The sequence below is a fragment of the Micropterus salmoides genome, unplaced genomic scaffold, assembly GCF_014851395.1.
Source record: "Micropterus salmoides isolate LMB-PRFRI ecotype aquatic unplaced genomic scaffold, ASM1485139v1 Ms_hic_scaffold_2, whole genome shotgun sequence".
NCBI classification, from domain to species: Eukaryota; Metazoa; Chordata; class Actinopteri; order Centrarchiformes; family Centrarchidae; genus Micropterus; species Micropterus salmoides.
This window is the reverse complement of record NW_024041150.1, coordinates 27,604,323-27,619,964: the sequence shown is the minus strand read 5'-3', so window position 1 is coordinate 27,619,964 and position 15,642 is coordinate 27,604,323. Positions and strand designations below refer to the sequence as shown.

General features: G+C 41.5%; 1 protein-coding gene across 3 annotated transcripts; it reads left to right on the top strand.

Moving 5' to 3' along the window:
- Positions 1–23: 23 nt before the first annotated feature.
- On the top strand, positions 24–14,574 carry agfg2 (ArfGAP with FG repeats 2). 3 transcript variants are annotated; one of them, XM_038730649.1, is made up of 15 exons: positions 24–347; positions 775–972; positions 1,585–1,678; positions 2,861–2,976; positions 4,740–4,884; positions 5,249–5,369; positions 5,461–5,565; positions 7,218–7,250; positions 9,251–9,511; positions 10,638–10,710; positions 10,843–10,886; positions 11,023–11,115; positions 12,286–12,405; positions 13,155–13,225; positions 13,415–14,574. In XM_038730649.1, exons 1-15 carry the CDS (start codon positions 181–183, stop codon positions 13,460–13,462), a joined length of 1,689 nt encoding a protein of 562 aa, XP_038586577.1. In that variant the 5' UTR covers positions 24–180; the 3' UTR covers positions 13,463–14,574. The 3 variants fall into 3 exon arrangements, with proteins under 3 accessions (XP_038586577.1, XP_038586579.1, XP_038586580.1); XM_038730651.1 differs by lacking the exon at positions 7,218–7,250 and having other exon boundaries at positions 25–347; XM_038730652.1 differs by lacking the exon at positions 775–972 and having other exon boundaries at positions 28–347.
- The last annotated feature ends 1,068 nt before the right edge of the window (positions 14,575–15,642 follow it).

Genomic DNA, 15,642 nt, shown 5'->3' with positions numbered 1-15,642 from the left:
CTTGACGCGCCTCTCCTCCGCGTAGTCTCGCATTTTGAGGGGCGAAGCCGCATAAAAGCGTTTCCACAATGCGGCCGTGAAGTGCTCCATGTAGTAAACGGAGAGGGATTCAGGAGGAGGACAGCGGAGGGTTACCGGCTTTACACCGAGCCTGCGTGCCAGGAACCGGGAGGGAATAAAATGTCGAACCGAAAGCACCGGGACAACCAGGAGATCTGCGCCCGCAAGGTCCGTGAGCTGGCCCAGTCCGGAGTAAACAAACACTGCTTCGAGTGCAACCAACCCGGAGTGACTTACACCGACATCACGGTGGGCAGCTTCGTCTGCACGTCGTGCTCCGGAATGCTGTGAGTAAAAAAAATAAATAAAAACCCTGCCGCGCCTCCTGGGTTTATTTACTGCACGTTTTAGCATCAGTGCGTGAGGAGGACCAACAGATACTGATAGAAAGCAGTAGATTAAAGAAGTGCCAGGCCCTGAGATTGCACCATGCACCACCCAGAGCCAGATTTACAGCGTGTTATTGTATTTTTTTCAGCGTTAACAGGGAGTGTTGGTGCGGTGCAACAGCCACACGTTGATTTACGCGTCACTCTCTCTTTCTCTCTCGTGCGTGTCTCTCCCAACAGCTTCATAAACGAGAAACCGCTAGTTGGTCATTTTCCAGCTCTGAGTTACGGTTCATTTCGTCATGGTGCAGGTTTGACACTGCCTCTCTCTACCCCCTCTCTCTCTCTCTCTCTCTCTCTCTCTCTCTCTCTCTCTCTCTCTCAGGCTCCTCTCCGGTTGTGGGCGCGCGCGCGCGTGTGTGTGCGTGCGTGTGCGGTCACATTTTGTTATGCATGTTCAGCCTAGTCCCAACACTCCCCAGGAAGACGGTCTCAGCACTTTATTGGGCAATCCTGCACACATACAGCAGTGTCCACTTTGTGTGTCCCCCACCCACCACCACCACCTCCCAGCATGGAGACAGTAAGAGGTTCTGGACCAGAGGTGTGGACTCCAGTCATATGACCTGGACTCAAGTCACAGTTATGTGGACTTTAGACTGGACTTGACAAAATCAGAGAAGACTTGCAACTCGACTTTAACACCAATGACTCCCGACTTCATTTGAACTTGACCCTTTTGACTGAACTGACTTGACACCCTCCCCAAGTCCAAATATAAATTATGATATTTAAGAAGCGCATAAACATGGGGCTGTGCAATAAATCTAATTTTAATCTCGATTACGATTTTGGCTTCCACCAATTATTACGTTTCACACATTATGCACATTATGATTTGTTTAGGACTTGAGACTTGACTGGGACTTGCCTGTCTCAACTGGTCTGGACTTGGAACTTGACTTGTGACTTGTAAAACACTGACTTGGTCCCACCTCTGCTGGATACTGAAATACACACTTATCTATCACAAGTGTGTGTGTGTGCGTGTGTGTGTGTGGCGCCTCTTTCACACCAGTTCTGTCCTTAAATTCACAGTCACGTGTCAGATGTTTCCTCTCCCACCTGCTGTGTCCCCTCGAGGCGTCTTTAATATTTCTGCCCAATTTTACTTTCTCTCTCCTCTGTGTCCCAGGAGAGGCCTCAACCCTCCCCATAGGGTCAAGTCAATCTCCATGACAACCTTCTCCCAACAGGAAGTGGAGTTCCTCCAAAACCATGGCAACGAGGTGAGTGACATCCACAGGTCGTAGGCTTCAGGTGAGCTTAAAGGCAGGACTTGAGGCAGCACCTCGTAGTGACATAAATGCATTTAAATCAGTTTTTTCTTTTCATTCACAATTGCAAAGTCATCCAAGGTCATTAGTCCCAGTTCTTTTGGTTTAGGTTTTTAACTCAACTGTCTGGTTCTGATGCAGAATATGAAACGTCCCTCATGGCTCTTTTTGGGGGAGGAAGAATGCTACAGCTCACACCATGCCAAGAAACTAAAGGACCAGCACTGTGTGTCTCACCCAAACTACAGTCTAGTTCCTCTGGATGTGTGTGTGTGTAGCCAGTGGTTCCCAAATGTTTTAAAACCGGGGAAACCCCTTCATAACTGTAAAACTTCCCCACTAAGTACATAGCTTGATCACACTTCTTAAAAAAAGCCCTACAAACGTAAGGAATCCTCATCAAAAATGTTTCCTTATGTGACAATTAACAATGATCAAAATAGTCACCAAATTATTTTTGAAATGGTCAAACATCGACATCGATCGAGCTGCCACTTGCGTTACCATGACGACTGACAACCTCGATCCACCAATCTTAGCTGCGGCATTTTTTTTTTTAAGAGTTTTATAATCTGGCAATTTTCATGTTTAGTGCTTACTTCTTCCATTTTGATGAGTTTGAAAACATAAATATAAAAAGGAAGTCGGTTCCTTTTTTTATGTGGTGAAACTTTATTAAAAATGTGCAATGAAACATGAAAGAAAGGCACCCCGCAGCACCCATTTTGGAAACCAGTGGTTTAGGCATCGCTCTCTCCTGGGCTTATATCACGCAAATAAAGGATGAAGTGTTTCAGGCTGTCAAGATGAGTGCTGTTTTTATCAACTCCCTGTCGGCCAGGATGTGTGTGTGTGAAGTATAGGTGAGGAGAGGCAGAGGTGTGCGCTGTCCAGCTTTTTCCCCCACATCATCCTCTGAAGAGTGATCCGGCTAGTCATGATTCATAGCCAGAAATATTTGCCGCACTCTGACTCTGAAGACAAAATCTGTTTGTGTTTTTCTCTGAGACTAAATGTCAAACAAAGGCAGGGGTTTTATGCTCAAGGATTTAGACACCGGCCCTTTCCGATGCTGCATGACCTGACTAATTATTGCAAATTTGAATTGTTCTCTGGCTAAATGTGTGTGTATAGGTCGGGAGGAGGACTTGGCTGTGTGTGTTTGACCCAAAGACAGACGGCTGCTCAGACATGAAGGACTCTCAGAAGTTCAAAGAGTTCCTCCAGGACAAATATGAGAAGAAAAAGTGGTGAGGATTTTGGTTTCATTTCACACGGTGATGTAATCAGGCAGTAGCAGTAAATGCTCTAAGGTGAAAAGGACTGCAACTAACAATTATTTTATATTAAGTGATTCAGTATTTGATGGATAGAATGTCCATCCCAAGTTCTCAGAGCCCAGTGTTATATCTTCAAATATCCAGTTTTAAATAATGTAAGATGAAGAAAAGTTTAATTTGAGAAGCTGGAACCAATGATTTTTGCTAGCATCGTAGCTCTAGGGATGGCTAAGTCGGTCCGTCGGTTGGTTCAGACTGAAATATCTAAACTATTAGATGGATGGCTGTGAAATTCGGTGCAAACATTTATGCCCCCCAGTTACATAACATTCCCGTTAGGCTTACTTTGTCTTTAGAGATAATTAGCAAACGTCAGCATGCTAACATGCTGAATTAAAGATGCAAACAATAGTAAACATTATGTCTGCTAAAACACGTTGTCAAGAATGTTACCATGCTGACATTAGCACTTAGCTCACTTTTCATGCAGTGCCATGACAAGGTAAAATCTCAGTTTGTCCAAAACCTTGGATTATTACTAAATATCTGCAAAGCTAATGACATTCACATTAGTCTTACTTTGTTTTTAGTGCTAATTAGCAAATGTCAGCATGCTAACATGCTATGCTAAGATGCCAACAATGAATTTTAAGAATGTTAGCATACTACACATTGGATAATGACTAAAGACCTGCAAAACTAACTTCCATCGTAAACATTACACCTGCTCAACAGTGTGGTAGCATTGTTATTGTTGCATCTTAAAGGGCTTTACAATTTAATGTAAAGCCCTTTGAGCTGCTTTGTTATTGTAATTGTGAGCATGTTAGCATGCTGATGTTAGCATTTAGCTTGTGGCACTTTACAGAGCTGCTAGCATGGCTGTAGACTCTTATTCTATTTCTCCATACAGAGTTAACCAAGTTCTGACTTCTGTACTTTAAAGCTCAGACTTCAGCAAGGCAAGTTCTGCTCAGGAGTACAAACTCCCAGGAACGGGAGCACACAGTCAGTCATTCAGCAATTCCATTAGTGGACCGGACCTCACACCTCCGAAAATGTTGTTGCAAATTTTCAAATCGGCTCTGTTTTGAGAAATCGACCACATATTTGGAGTTTACACAACTATATTCCAGCTTTAAAAAACTATTAAAACTGCATTCGTGACACAATAACAGCAGTATTATAACTTACAGTTGTGGGTTTTCTCCACCGACATTTCCGCTTTTTGGCGCAAATTGCATTCTGGGAGTACTTGGCTATCCGAAGTTCACACAAGTCACCACCCAATGCAGGTTCGGTAAAACGGGGGGAGTGAGAACACATCCGGGTATTTGACTGTACTTGGCAAGATGCGTACTTTTGAACTGGAACAGTACTTGGGCTGCGACTGACGTTTCACAAGTCCACAAGAACACAAGTTCAGACAAGACTAAGCAAAAGGGCCTAAGCGGACAAAATTTGATCCAAACAACTGATGACGTTTGCTCCAAATTTAGACATTTACTGTTTATAATGGAGACGCCTACTCAGAAAAATTTGCTCAAGGATAATAACTGCTTTAATGCTGGGAATAAAAGCATTATTTTGGGTGTATTTTCAAGCCCTAGGAATGTATTTGTCATGATGTTTGATAGGTGGACAACTGACTAAATGTCAAGCCTTAATTGTGCTTTTCATAAGGGCGGTTGGTCACACAGACTAATATTATCTGAACAAAATAACTCTTTCAGGCATTTTTCTAAAAGTAAGAACCGGAGGGATGTCGAGGGTCCTTGGAGCCCAGGGGTCCAGGCCATGCCCCCTTCACATGGTCCCTTGGCGAGCCAGGCCCCCTCGCATAACCTTCCCCCCAACGCCAGGTCCACAAGGCCACTGGTGAGAGTGCCCAATGCATCCTAATTGTGCATGTAATGGCTTGAGAGAGTAATGAAGTCAGAGGGGAGAGGGGAGGAAGTGAGAGGATGAGGATTTAAGAGAGTAAGTGCGGGTGTGGTAGAAAAAGAGGAAGTGAAAGCAGATAAATAGTTCAGAGTGTCTAAAGACCTGACTTCACTTCCACGCTGCTCCAGAGAGACAGAGACTGATGGGTCGGACAGCGAGAGGGCCAGGTAGCCTCGACATCAAAGCTGAAGCTTATAAATTATTGAGAAAACATGAAAGGGACTCACTTCTTCTGCCTTTGTGTCTCTCTTTCTACCTCCCATCTGCTTCTTTTTTCTTTCCATCTCTTGTCCTGTAGTCTCAGTCCCAGCTGCCGTCTTGGGATCGAGCTCCTGTGATCTCGCCTGCTGACATGCGGACGGACATGTTTACCGCTCGGCCATCGCGCTCCCAAAGCTTCAGAGATCCCTCTCTGAAAGGTCGGAGGCTGATCTTTATCTGAGGAGTTGATATTTTTGGACTGAATGTGATCAATCCCTTCACCTATTTTGTTATCTCTCTCTGATGTAGATCCCACCCTGTGTGGGATAGAACGGCAGCGGCCAGGCTCCCTGTCATCAGCACTGGGAGCTCAGAGCCACGGCCCCTCCTTCCCCGCCCTACCGCGCCCCTCAGGTCTGTCCCCCCACTGATCCCCTTATTTTCCTTCTTGGTCTCAATTAATCTTGAAAATGGCATCACACATATGAACAACACATTCTACATACATCAGTAAATATCATGTAATGTACCTGTGTTTAAATTAAAAGCTTTGTGATATTAAAGATGATAATATATAATGATAACGCAATATAAAACCATACACTGGGATAGTGGGTTTTATACATTAACTGTGATCTTAAAGGACCACTTTCAATATGGCTGTCATCAGGGTTAGCATCAATACCTGTGCCACCTACATTTAAGGGGGCGTTAAAAACCCCTGTTCAAAAATCCTCCAGCCAAAGACATGTCCAGAACACGTGGCTGTGATGGTACCTGGATCACACCTTCATCTTAATGGATAAGTCTGGTGACATTTTATATTTTTTCTTGTTGTCCCATGATCCCATTAAAAGGCCTACACCAACAATGAATTATTCCAACTAACAAGCATTGCCTGTCTGGCTAAAGCCTGATAACATCTTATTCCTCTGTGCCATCATTTTCTATTAAAAACATACCGTCGCACTGGTTGTCATCCTCCTTCATTACCATGAATACAAGCACTGTAGTGTATTTTAACCACATTGATTGTCCCTCTGTTGTAAATACCCAACTAGAGCACCAAATGTGTATTGATCCACTGCTGAAAATAGTCCCTCCCTGTTTGTGTAACATTTACAGAAACTACTGTGCCCACCTGTTTCAGGAAAGTATACTGCATTAGTACCCAGTGGGCTTGGGGCTGAGAGATACGAAAAGCAATTAAGTAGTAAGAGACAGACACATTGTTGGTTTAGATCTTTCATTGGGATTTGCTGAAAATAAGAATAATATTAGCCCCTTACCCTTCAAGCAGATTTAATCTATTCCTGAAAAAAGTTTTGGCAAATTACCACTAGTTATAAGGCCTGAACTGTTTAGCCTGATGCACACTGAAGATGACACAAATAACTGCTAACTGGCGTGATATTTCTGATATTCATTATCCCAATTCCTCCTTCTGTGGCACAGGAAGATGATCCAGCGACATGGTTTTGTTCTGTAAAAAAAAAAAAAAAATATATATATATATATATATATATATATATATATATATATATATATATATATATATATATATATATATATATATATATATATATATATATATATATATATATATATATATATATATATATATATCTGTATCCTTTTCTATCTTGTTCAGTGGGCCTCTAGCTGTAAAATATGACAGTGTGTAGTGTCAGCGTGTTGTCCAGAATGTGCAGATTGTTGAATATTTTCTCGCTGATGACACCGTCCGCTCATCACGGTTGGCCCTTAGTGTCACTTTGGGGAAGGACAAAGAGAGACTTGGCTTCAGTCGTTACATTCAGCTTGACAGTGGGGTTTTTTTTTTATCCATATAATGTGGGTTTAAAATGGCTCTATGTCATCATCAGCACACTGGGTTGCTCTTCATGAATAGCAGCTGGCCACAGACAACAGCAGGGGCAGCAATTTCATATGACGTCAGTGACACTTTCTCCTCTCTTTTCTCCACTCCTCCCTCAATTTTTCCCTCTTTCTCTTCTGTCTCTGTCTGTCTTCTCTCACTCTCCTCTCTTTCCCTGGCCTCGTAGTCAGTAGCTCTTTCAAAAACCACTTCACTTTAGGTAAGATACAGGCACTAACCGATGCATTTGAGTGTGTGCTGAATGGCTGAGATCAATAAGCTCTTCCATGCTGTATCATTCATTTCTTAATGGCCAATCTGTGGGCCGTGCTGGCGCTGACCGTGCCTCACGTGCATGTGAATTTGGCTTTACTTTTAGAGCAGTTTGAGTGAAGACAGTGCTCTATATTCTTTTAGTCGCCCGAGTCACGGCTGGCAGGTGTCATATTCTGCCATTGTGGTCGATATGTTTCTTCATCAGTCAGTTTTTCCACTTCAAAGCCCAGATCTGAAGGCTGGGAGGGTCAAGGAGAGATGCACACGCTGTTCCCTCAGAGGAAAAAGAACAAGTTTAAAGTAATGCTATTTTTAGGCCATAGCTGCTGCTGCCCCCGTCAGCAGAGGGCCGCTGATATTTCTCACCACGTTGGCGTTGGCGCACTTAAAAACTATGTAGGGCGCAGCTGTAATCCCACGATACGCATTAACATCCCTAACAAGTATTCTAGATAGTTCAGGTATGCAAAGATAGGCCCTATCTCCAGCCCTACAGAAGTATATGATCATATCCCTAAAACATGCAGCTTGACTTTCTCATGCTATATGTTTTCAGATTATCTGTATCAGGTCAAGTCTGGTCTGGTTTCTGTCACTGACTCCTCAGCTGACAGAGGAAAACAAGCTTTAAAAAACTATCATTTTCATTTGGATCCTCATGCTAACAATTTTGGTTGATACTAGCATGCTTCTTTGCCAGTGTTTGTGGAAAGCTTGCTACCTGCAAATAATCCCTGCCTTTGTTACTGTTTGTGCTTTTGAAAACAATCCAAGAACTTACTGGCTCGCTGCTGTGCCTTTTCGATTTTGTGTTGTTAATGCTTAACCGCGATGACCATCCATGCTACTTGATATGTCAGGCTAATCCTGTATTTGACAAGCCTTGTAGCATGAGAATGTTAAAATAGCATGAGACAGATGGCTTTGTTTAAGTAGTGTATGGACTGTTTTATGTGTTTTCGCTGATAGCTTTTGACTTTATATTTCTCCATATGAATAATCATATAATTTATAAATTGGTATTAAAACATGTACTAGCATAAAATCGGATTTCATCTCATAAAGCACAAAATTACTCAATTAGTATTCCTTAATTTGTTTCAGTATTCAGGGTTTATTTCTGAGCACTTGTTGCAGAATACCTACTAAATGGACTTTGTGGTGTTTTTCAACTGCTGTTTCCAAGAATAAACATTGAACCTCAGCTTTTAAACCAACATCGGTGAGAAATTCTTAAAGAGCTGAGAAAAAATGGAACTTTTAACATCTACAACTGTCAAACTTGATCTGCTGATGAACATCAAATGATCTGATTGTAACCTCCAGAACTGCTACTAAATGAACCTCCTGAAGTTCACAGTTCATTCTTGACCTTTGACTGAAACAGCAGCTGTGAAAAAGATATCGCTTGCGGTGAGATTGTTGGTCTGTTCAATAGCTGTTCTGGGCCTTTCAGCCGTATCCCATGATCTTCTTCAGCAGATGAAGTTTGCCAGTGCCTAGAAAAAAATGAGAATTTTAACACCTACAATTAATACCATGACAGCTTGGCAAAATGTGGATGAAGATCATGCAAAATGATTGAGAGCTCCAGAATAGTCCCTTTGAGGTTACTCAGCAGTTGACAGAACAATCTCATCTCAAGGCCCATATAGTGGCTGTTGTTGTGATCAGTTCATGACCTTCGTCAGCACATGAAGTTTACCTGTGCAAATCATGTGATATGATCATGTTCCAGCTATGTTCTGTAATATAACTTTTTAATTAATTGTTCTCTTCTTCATTATGAGTTATTTATGATTTCTGCTCAGCCCTCGCTCACTTAAACTGCTACATGTAGAATTAGTTGTGAATGAAGATTCAAATTGTGAATTGCTCATGAATTGCAACAGTTTTCCCCTGCTGTCTTTGCACCGAAGCTCAGTCTGGTTTTCTCGCACTCAGGTCGTACAATATCAGCCTCGGGCACCACAGGGCCCTTCAGGGCCTTCCCCAAGTCTCTCAGCGTCGACTTTGGAGGTCTGAACCATCCGCCGCAGCAGCAGCAGCAGCAGCAGCAGCAGCATCTGCCCCAGGCTCTGTCACATCAGCAGCCTGGAAGCGTCGGCCAGACGACACCGCCAGTTAGCAGCGGAAACGCCCAGGATAGATATGCTGCGGTGTTACAGCTGGACAGCGTCTTCTCCGACACATCAACAGCCACAGGTGGGAAATATTTCAGTTTGTGAGGAGATGCTTTTAATGTTCCAACTGCTGTTGTTTTGAGATAGTTGTACTTGAATATCTCCTTTTTATGCAACTTTATACTCATACTCCAGTACAATGCCAGACTTTCTCAGATGGGAATATTAGACTTTATACTCCATTACATTTATTGACAGATATTGTTGCTAGTTACTTTTCAGATTAAGATTTTAAATATGAAAACTCATCATAAACTTATTAAACCAGTGGCTCCCAACATTTCAACATCTGGGATCCATTGTCATGTTTCAGATGTATGAGTTGTTAGCAGTTTTCCCCTCTGAACCTCTGAGATGGTAACATTTTAATAACTGTTTGAGTCCCAAAAAGGAAAAAACATATTCCACAAAATGAATTCAAAATAGTTTTTTCTTTTCTAGAATAAATGTTTCTGCAGAACGGGTCATTTTAAGTACATCTTGCTGTTCATACCTTTACTTCTTTTGATTGTACTTGTAATGAAGTATTTTAACATTGTTATACTGGCACTTTTACTGAAGTAAAGGACCTGAGTACTTCTTCCACCACAAGCTAATAGATAGAGAGGCAGAGTTAGAGTGTGCTTGTGATGCAGATTGTCACGGCCAGCTCAGCTAGGTTGCATAACATCCTTACTCTAAATGCCAAGGCTTTCAGCCGCTGAATTATGCTCATTCTGTTTGCTCCAGATCTCGCACAGTCTGATTCAAAGGACCTTGTTGATACGTTTTTTTTAAATCAACTGTACTTGTCTAATAACCAAGGCGGCGGGTTTTAATGCATAGGATTCATGTGAGAAGGCCTCAAGCTTTCTACAATAAGCTTTGTTGTTCTCCACCTTCAGTGCAGCCTCCCCTGCCTGGCAGAGTAATGAGGTTATTGATTTTGTGCCCCGACTCACTTTGACTCATATCAAGCTGAACGCAGGGACGATATTTTATTCAGGGGATTTGTAATGCTTTTGTTCTCTTTTGTTTTGATCAACTGTTTGAACCCTTGTTTTTTTTTAACTCACATTTCAGCATAATAGTAGCACTTGATCTCTTAACTAAGCTCTTGTTAGAGCCCTGAAGTCATGCTGTGGTCTGTGTGAAATGCTTGCTTGCAGCTCCACCTGCTGGTCCTCCGCAGTACAGCACCATCTTTGGCAGCAGGCTCTCTTCCAGCTCTACTCCTGCCAGGTAGAGGGGAAAAAAACAGACTTGTCAAATCAGCTTTTGTTTAACATGTCAGGTATTAAAATGTCCTGCGCGTGGAGCCCTTTAAAGGTCGTATCCTATATTGATCTGCTGTTTTTCTACTTTCCCCCCCAGTTCCCCCGGTGTCGATACAGTCTCCAGCTCCCAAACCTTTGCAAGTAGGTACCCAGCACGAACTGCATTGATCGCTCCTGCCAACATGCTCTGTATTTACATTCAGCTCCTTCATCTTTAAAGCCGTCTAACTAGGACGCTTGTGTGTTGGTTCTCCCCCTCTCTCCCCGTGTGTCTCAGATTTCCCCAACCCATTCAGCTCCGGCTCCAGCTCTGCTTCCCAGCAGCCCGTTGCCCTCTCCCCCAGTAACCCCTTCAGCAACGCATCAGGAGGTGAGACTCATTGTCGGGGTCCTTCAGACTCTGCTACTTCCTTTTGAGATGGGGAAAATGTCACTACGTGTGTTTTCTTTAGGACTAACCTTGTTATACCTTTAAATATGATGACTTTAACATCAAAAGTTGTGGTTTTGTTTTAGCGAAAGTATTTTGTGTTTCTTGGATTACTTTGAAGGTAACATAATACTGATCCTGTATGTAAAAAAAAATTATAATATTCTTATATAGATTATATAAATTATTCCACCCAGAAAAAGTCTTAAGATCTTACAGCAAGATTTAGCTTTTTATTACCTGTTTGTTAAAGGGAAAGAAGAATCGAATCAATTAGTTGCCTAACCAATTAATCAGTTGTTGAATTTGAATATTAGATTAATGATTTCCGTTGCTTAATCAAGCAAATACTTGCTGGTTTCTGCTTTTCACATGTGATATACAGTTTTTGTGTGTTTTATATTATTTTAAATTGAATATGTCGTGGACTGTTGGTCTGACAAAGACTTTTCACGGACCAAACAAAATAATGGATAGATTAATTGATTATTAAAATAATTGTTAGGTGCTGCCCTAATCTCCTTTTACACTAAGTTTTTACTATGATTATTGATTTGTGAGCAATTATGTATTACTTTTTGGTTAAAAAAAAACAAATAAACAAAACAAGTGAATAAATCATGCACACAATGGCTACTTTCCAAAGAAGTCAGAAAGAGGGACGTCCTTAATGCTGTGAAGGTGAATAAAACACAATACTAATACAAACACCTAAAAAGAAACTCAGGTGAAAAAATAAGGTCAGGTTTTATTTAGCGAGTTTGTAATTTTGTAATAATTTCTGCTCCATTGGAAAAACAAGCAAACATTAAGTATTTATTGTTATTGGAAGCTTTATTCTTCATTTAGGTTGAATTGTAGGCTTTTTGTTTCATGTTCCGCTGACATGCTGTTCAATGACTAAAAACTCTCTCTGTTACGTTTATTTATTTCTTTATTGATGCATTCATTTTACATTTGAGCAATCAGGTAGCTGATTTTCAGCTCAGGTCGCGTACAGGAAAACAATTCCCTGGTTTGTTTAACTTCAGAGGTAGCTAACAATCTTTTTTCACATGGACCACTTAGCTGTGTCTGATCTCACTGTGTGTGGGTGTACCTTTTCTCCAGGTGACTCCAGCGCGTTTGTCACCTCGCCGACCTCCGTTTTTCCTCCGTCCGCCTCTTTCCAAGCGCCCACCACCCAGAATGCATTTCCTCATGAGTCCGCCAGCAACCAGGAAGCCAATGGTAACATTTTTTAAAATTATTTTTTATTTGAAGTCCAATATTTGATGTTCTGGGATTGTGTAGTATTTGGTTTAAATTTTGAGTTTCTGTTTCTGAAGCAGCTAAATGGAATCAAGCCATTGTTCATTTTATTATTTACACCTGTGCTTTTCCTGCTGTGACATGCCAAAATGTCTTCTGTGATAAAGAGCTATAATGAGCAATAAAACTAAGCATTTCCTCTTCAGGGAGAACATTAAACCTGCTTTCTATAGCTAAAAGATCTTTTAATTTTGGGTTAAATTTTTCTTTAAATAAGGTTCTACACTCATTTAGATTCCTACCATACATCAACAAACCATCTTTCCTTATACTCTAATATATTATATTATACACTATAACATTTTATCTCTGTTGGTCAGCCTTACACCATCTCATCCATATATTTAACATCAAACACGAGGACAAAAAGAAAACATGCACACACAGTGTGGCTGTGGCTGCCAGTGTGACAAGTACTGATGCTGTATGTGCGTTGGCTGCAGACTAAAAACTGAGAGGCGGTAAGGCCCCAGCACACACCGCACATGTTTCATTATCTGAACAGTGACCACCAGCATCAGCAGCCCAGGAATACCATCACACACTGAAGGTAGAGTCGCTGCTGTGGCTCATGTTCTCATCTGCGGTTTCTGGTTTCAATGCCGTCTTCACACCACTTGAACAGGGTCGTGTGTGTGTGTGTGTGTGTGTGTGTGTGTGTGTTTCAGGTTTTGCCTCCTTCCCTGCACCTGACTCTCAGCCCAAAGTCCCTCGGCCGATGTCGGTAAACCCGTTTACGGTGAGTGCAAACTTACGAACAAGTGGCATCAGGTGCACTTCATGGGGAAGTGTGTGTGTGTGTGTGTGTGTGTGTGGGGGGGGGGGGGGTCTATTTGGTATTTTGCGCATGCTCTCTTTTTCTGCAAACTACAGGAAGTGTAGTAAAGTCCTCTCTGCTCATTCTCACCCTGCCTCTCTTGTCTTTCAGGGGAATGTTTACCCCAGTGGAGGGACTTCGCGAAATCCTTTCATCTGACCCTCCCTCCTCTCTCCCTACATTAGCGCCCCCCCCACCCCCACCCCCAACTTTCATCTCTGGGAACCGAGGGAGAAGTGAACTTGAGGAGTCACTGCCATTTCAATGCCTTTGGAGTATTTTCACCCTCTAAAGGGAGGGTCTGACCCCCTCCCTTCTTCTCCTCCTCTCTCTCTCTCTCTCTCTCTCTCCCCTCCCTCTCTGTCTGTGTTTACGTGTTTGTGGAGGAGGAGGGGGGGAATGTGTGAATGTAATTATGAAATTCATGTACGTATGTATGAGAGTGATTCCCCCCCCGCTGTGAACATGTCAAAAAAAGGTGTTTGTGTGCCAGTAGACGCCACCTCAGGGCTCTGTGGGAGTCACGAGCAAATGACGCCTCTATGATTTTTAGAAACACACACACACACACACACACACACACACACACACACACACACACACATATATACATACATACACATATATATATATATATATATATATATATATATATATATATATATGATGCACACATGTCGCTGCTGCTGCTACTTTGCTTTCATCTCCTGCTTAAAAGTGCAAAAAAGACCCAGCCCGTCAGTATTTACATCAGCGTATACGTCTCTCGGTTGTCCAAAGGAAAAGCCAGTTGAGCCTCTGCATCTCGAGTCCCTACAGGTGGTTATAACGGCCTCCTGATGCATGTGATAAGACAGGCTTTCCTCTTCAGTGGATGCGTGGAACATGTTTGCATTAGTCACATTTTTATTTTTTGTTTGTGTGTGTGTCAGGTTTAATTTTGAAGGGTAATCTCATGTTGTTTCCACTCCAAGGCTGCATGCGCTTAGAGGGCTAAAAGGAGATGCTACTGAATGTAAAAGCAATTTCAGAATAACTTAACGTAAAAGTATATTAAAAAAACAAAAAAACAAACACCATCGCTTCATGTACCGGACCAAAATGTTTCTCGCTCGTTTTTCTGTTTGTTCTTTTGGTTCACACACAGGCAAAGTTTATTTCCCTTTTTATTTTTGCCAAAAGGACAAAAAAAGAAGAGAGATTCATGTAACAACCTCTTTGTAATGAAAAGCATTCATGTTCATAAAATCAGTTGGTTGCTTCTTAAGACAGTTTGGCTCTGGGTGTTCATTTATATGTAAATGTGATATAATATTCTTAGTTCCTGATGAGTGTTTTTAAAAGGCTGCAATGACTTCTTCAAACAGCAGGCGGCGCGTGATATTCACTTTTGTCTGACCTCGTGCACAAGGTTACTTATGGATGCATATTACATAACAACATAGATGGTGCACAAGCATGATGTACAAAGATAGGACCCCTTTTTGAAGCTTTCAGGACGGCTAGTATTAGACCCTTTTAAAAATGTAGATTCATTTAAATTCAGAGTACATCCAAATTTAAAACATGCATTATTATTACATGCATTATTTGGTGGGATTTATTACGGCCATGCACCAGTGAGAGATACTCAGTCTGAGTGGCAGAAACAACGTCTCATTTATTAAATTACAGCAGCCTAATCTGCTGTTTGGACCGCATTTAGGAATCAATGGTCACAATAAAAAGGACCCACCATGGAGCTAGATTTTGAATATTTGTATGCACTCTGATGTATTGCATTTGATGTAGCAAATATTTGCTGCTTTAAAAGTGAACACATGAAAGCGGGACAGAGGGGGATTTCTACAATAAATAGAACAGGATGGAGTCAGTGAAGCGCCAACACTGAAATATTACTCCACACACACATTGGAAGTGATGCTGCCTTCACTTGCTGTAGGAAATATTGACAATATTTATTGATAGATTAATGAACCTCACATAAACCCCCTAAGATGCGTTTAAAATGCAATATTGCAAATGACAATATTCACATCAAACTATAATATAAATAGAAAAATAACAATTTGAAATAAAATTAAGAAGTTAAATGCAAAAGCTACATTATCTTACATTAACTGCCAGTATATTAGACCATATAGGCCTACATCACTTGTGAAAATATACACATTGAACAATAGTCCAGTAGTGTAGCTTTACTAAATACTGCTTTGGGATACAGGGAGCAAATATCACTGAACAGTACTGTTTAGTATTCATTGTACGTAATAATGATCATTCATAGATGGTTCAGTTTTTAGTTTTTTTTAAATATAATGTTAGCTTAAAAGTCCACT

Coding starts and splice junctions, on each gene's coding strand:
- agfg2 (XM_038730649.1), top strand. CDS start 181: ATGTCGAACCGAAAGCACCGGGACAACCAGGAGATCTGCGCCCGCAAG. Junction 348..774: donor ACGTCGTGCTCCGGAATGCT/GTGAGTAAAAAA, acceptor TCTCTCTCTCAG/GCTCCTCTCCGGTTGTGGGC. Junction 13,226..13,414: donor TGTCGGTAAACCCGTTTACG/GTGAGTGCAAAC, acceptor CTTGTCTTTCAG/GGGAATGTTTACCCCAGTGG.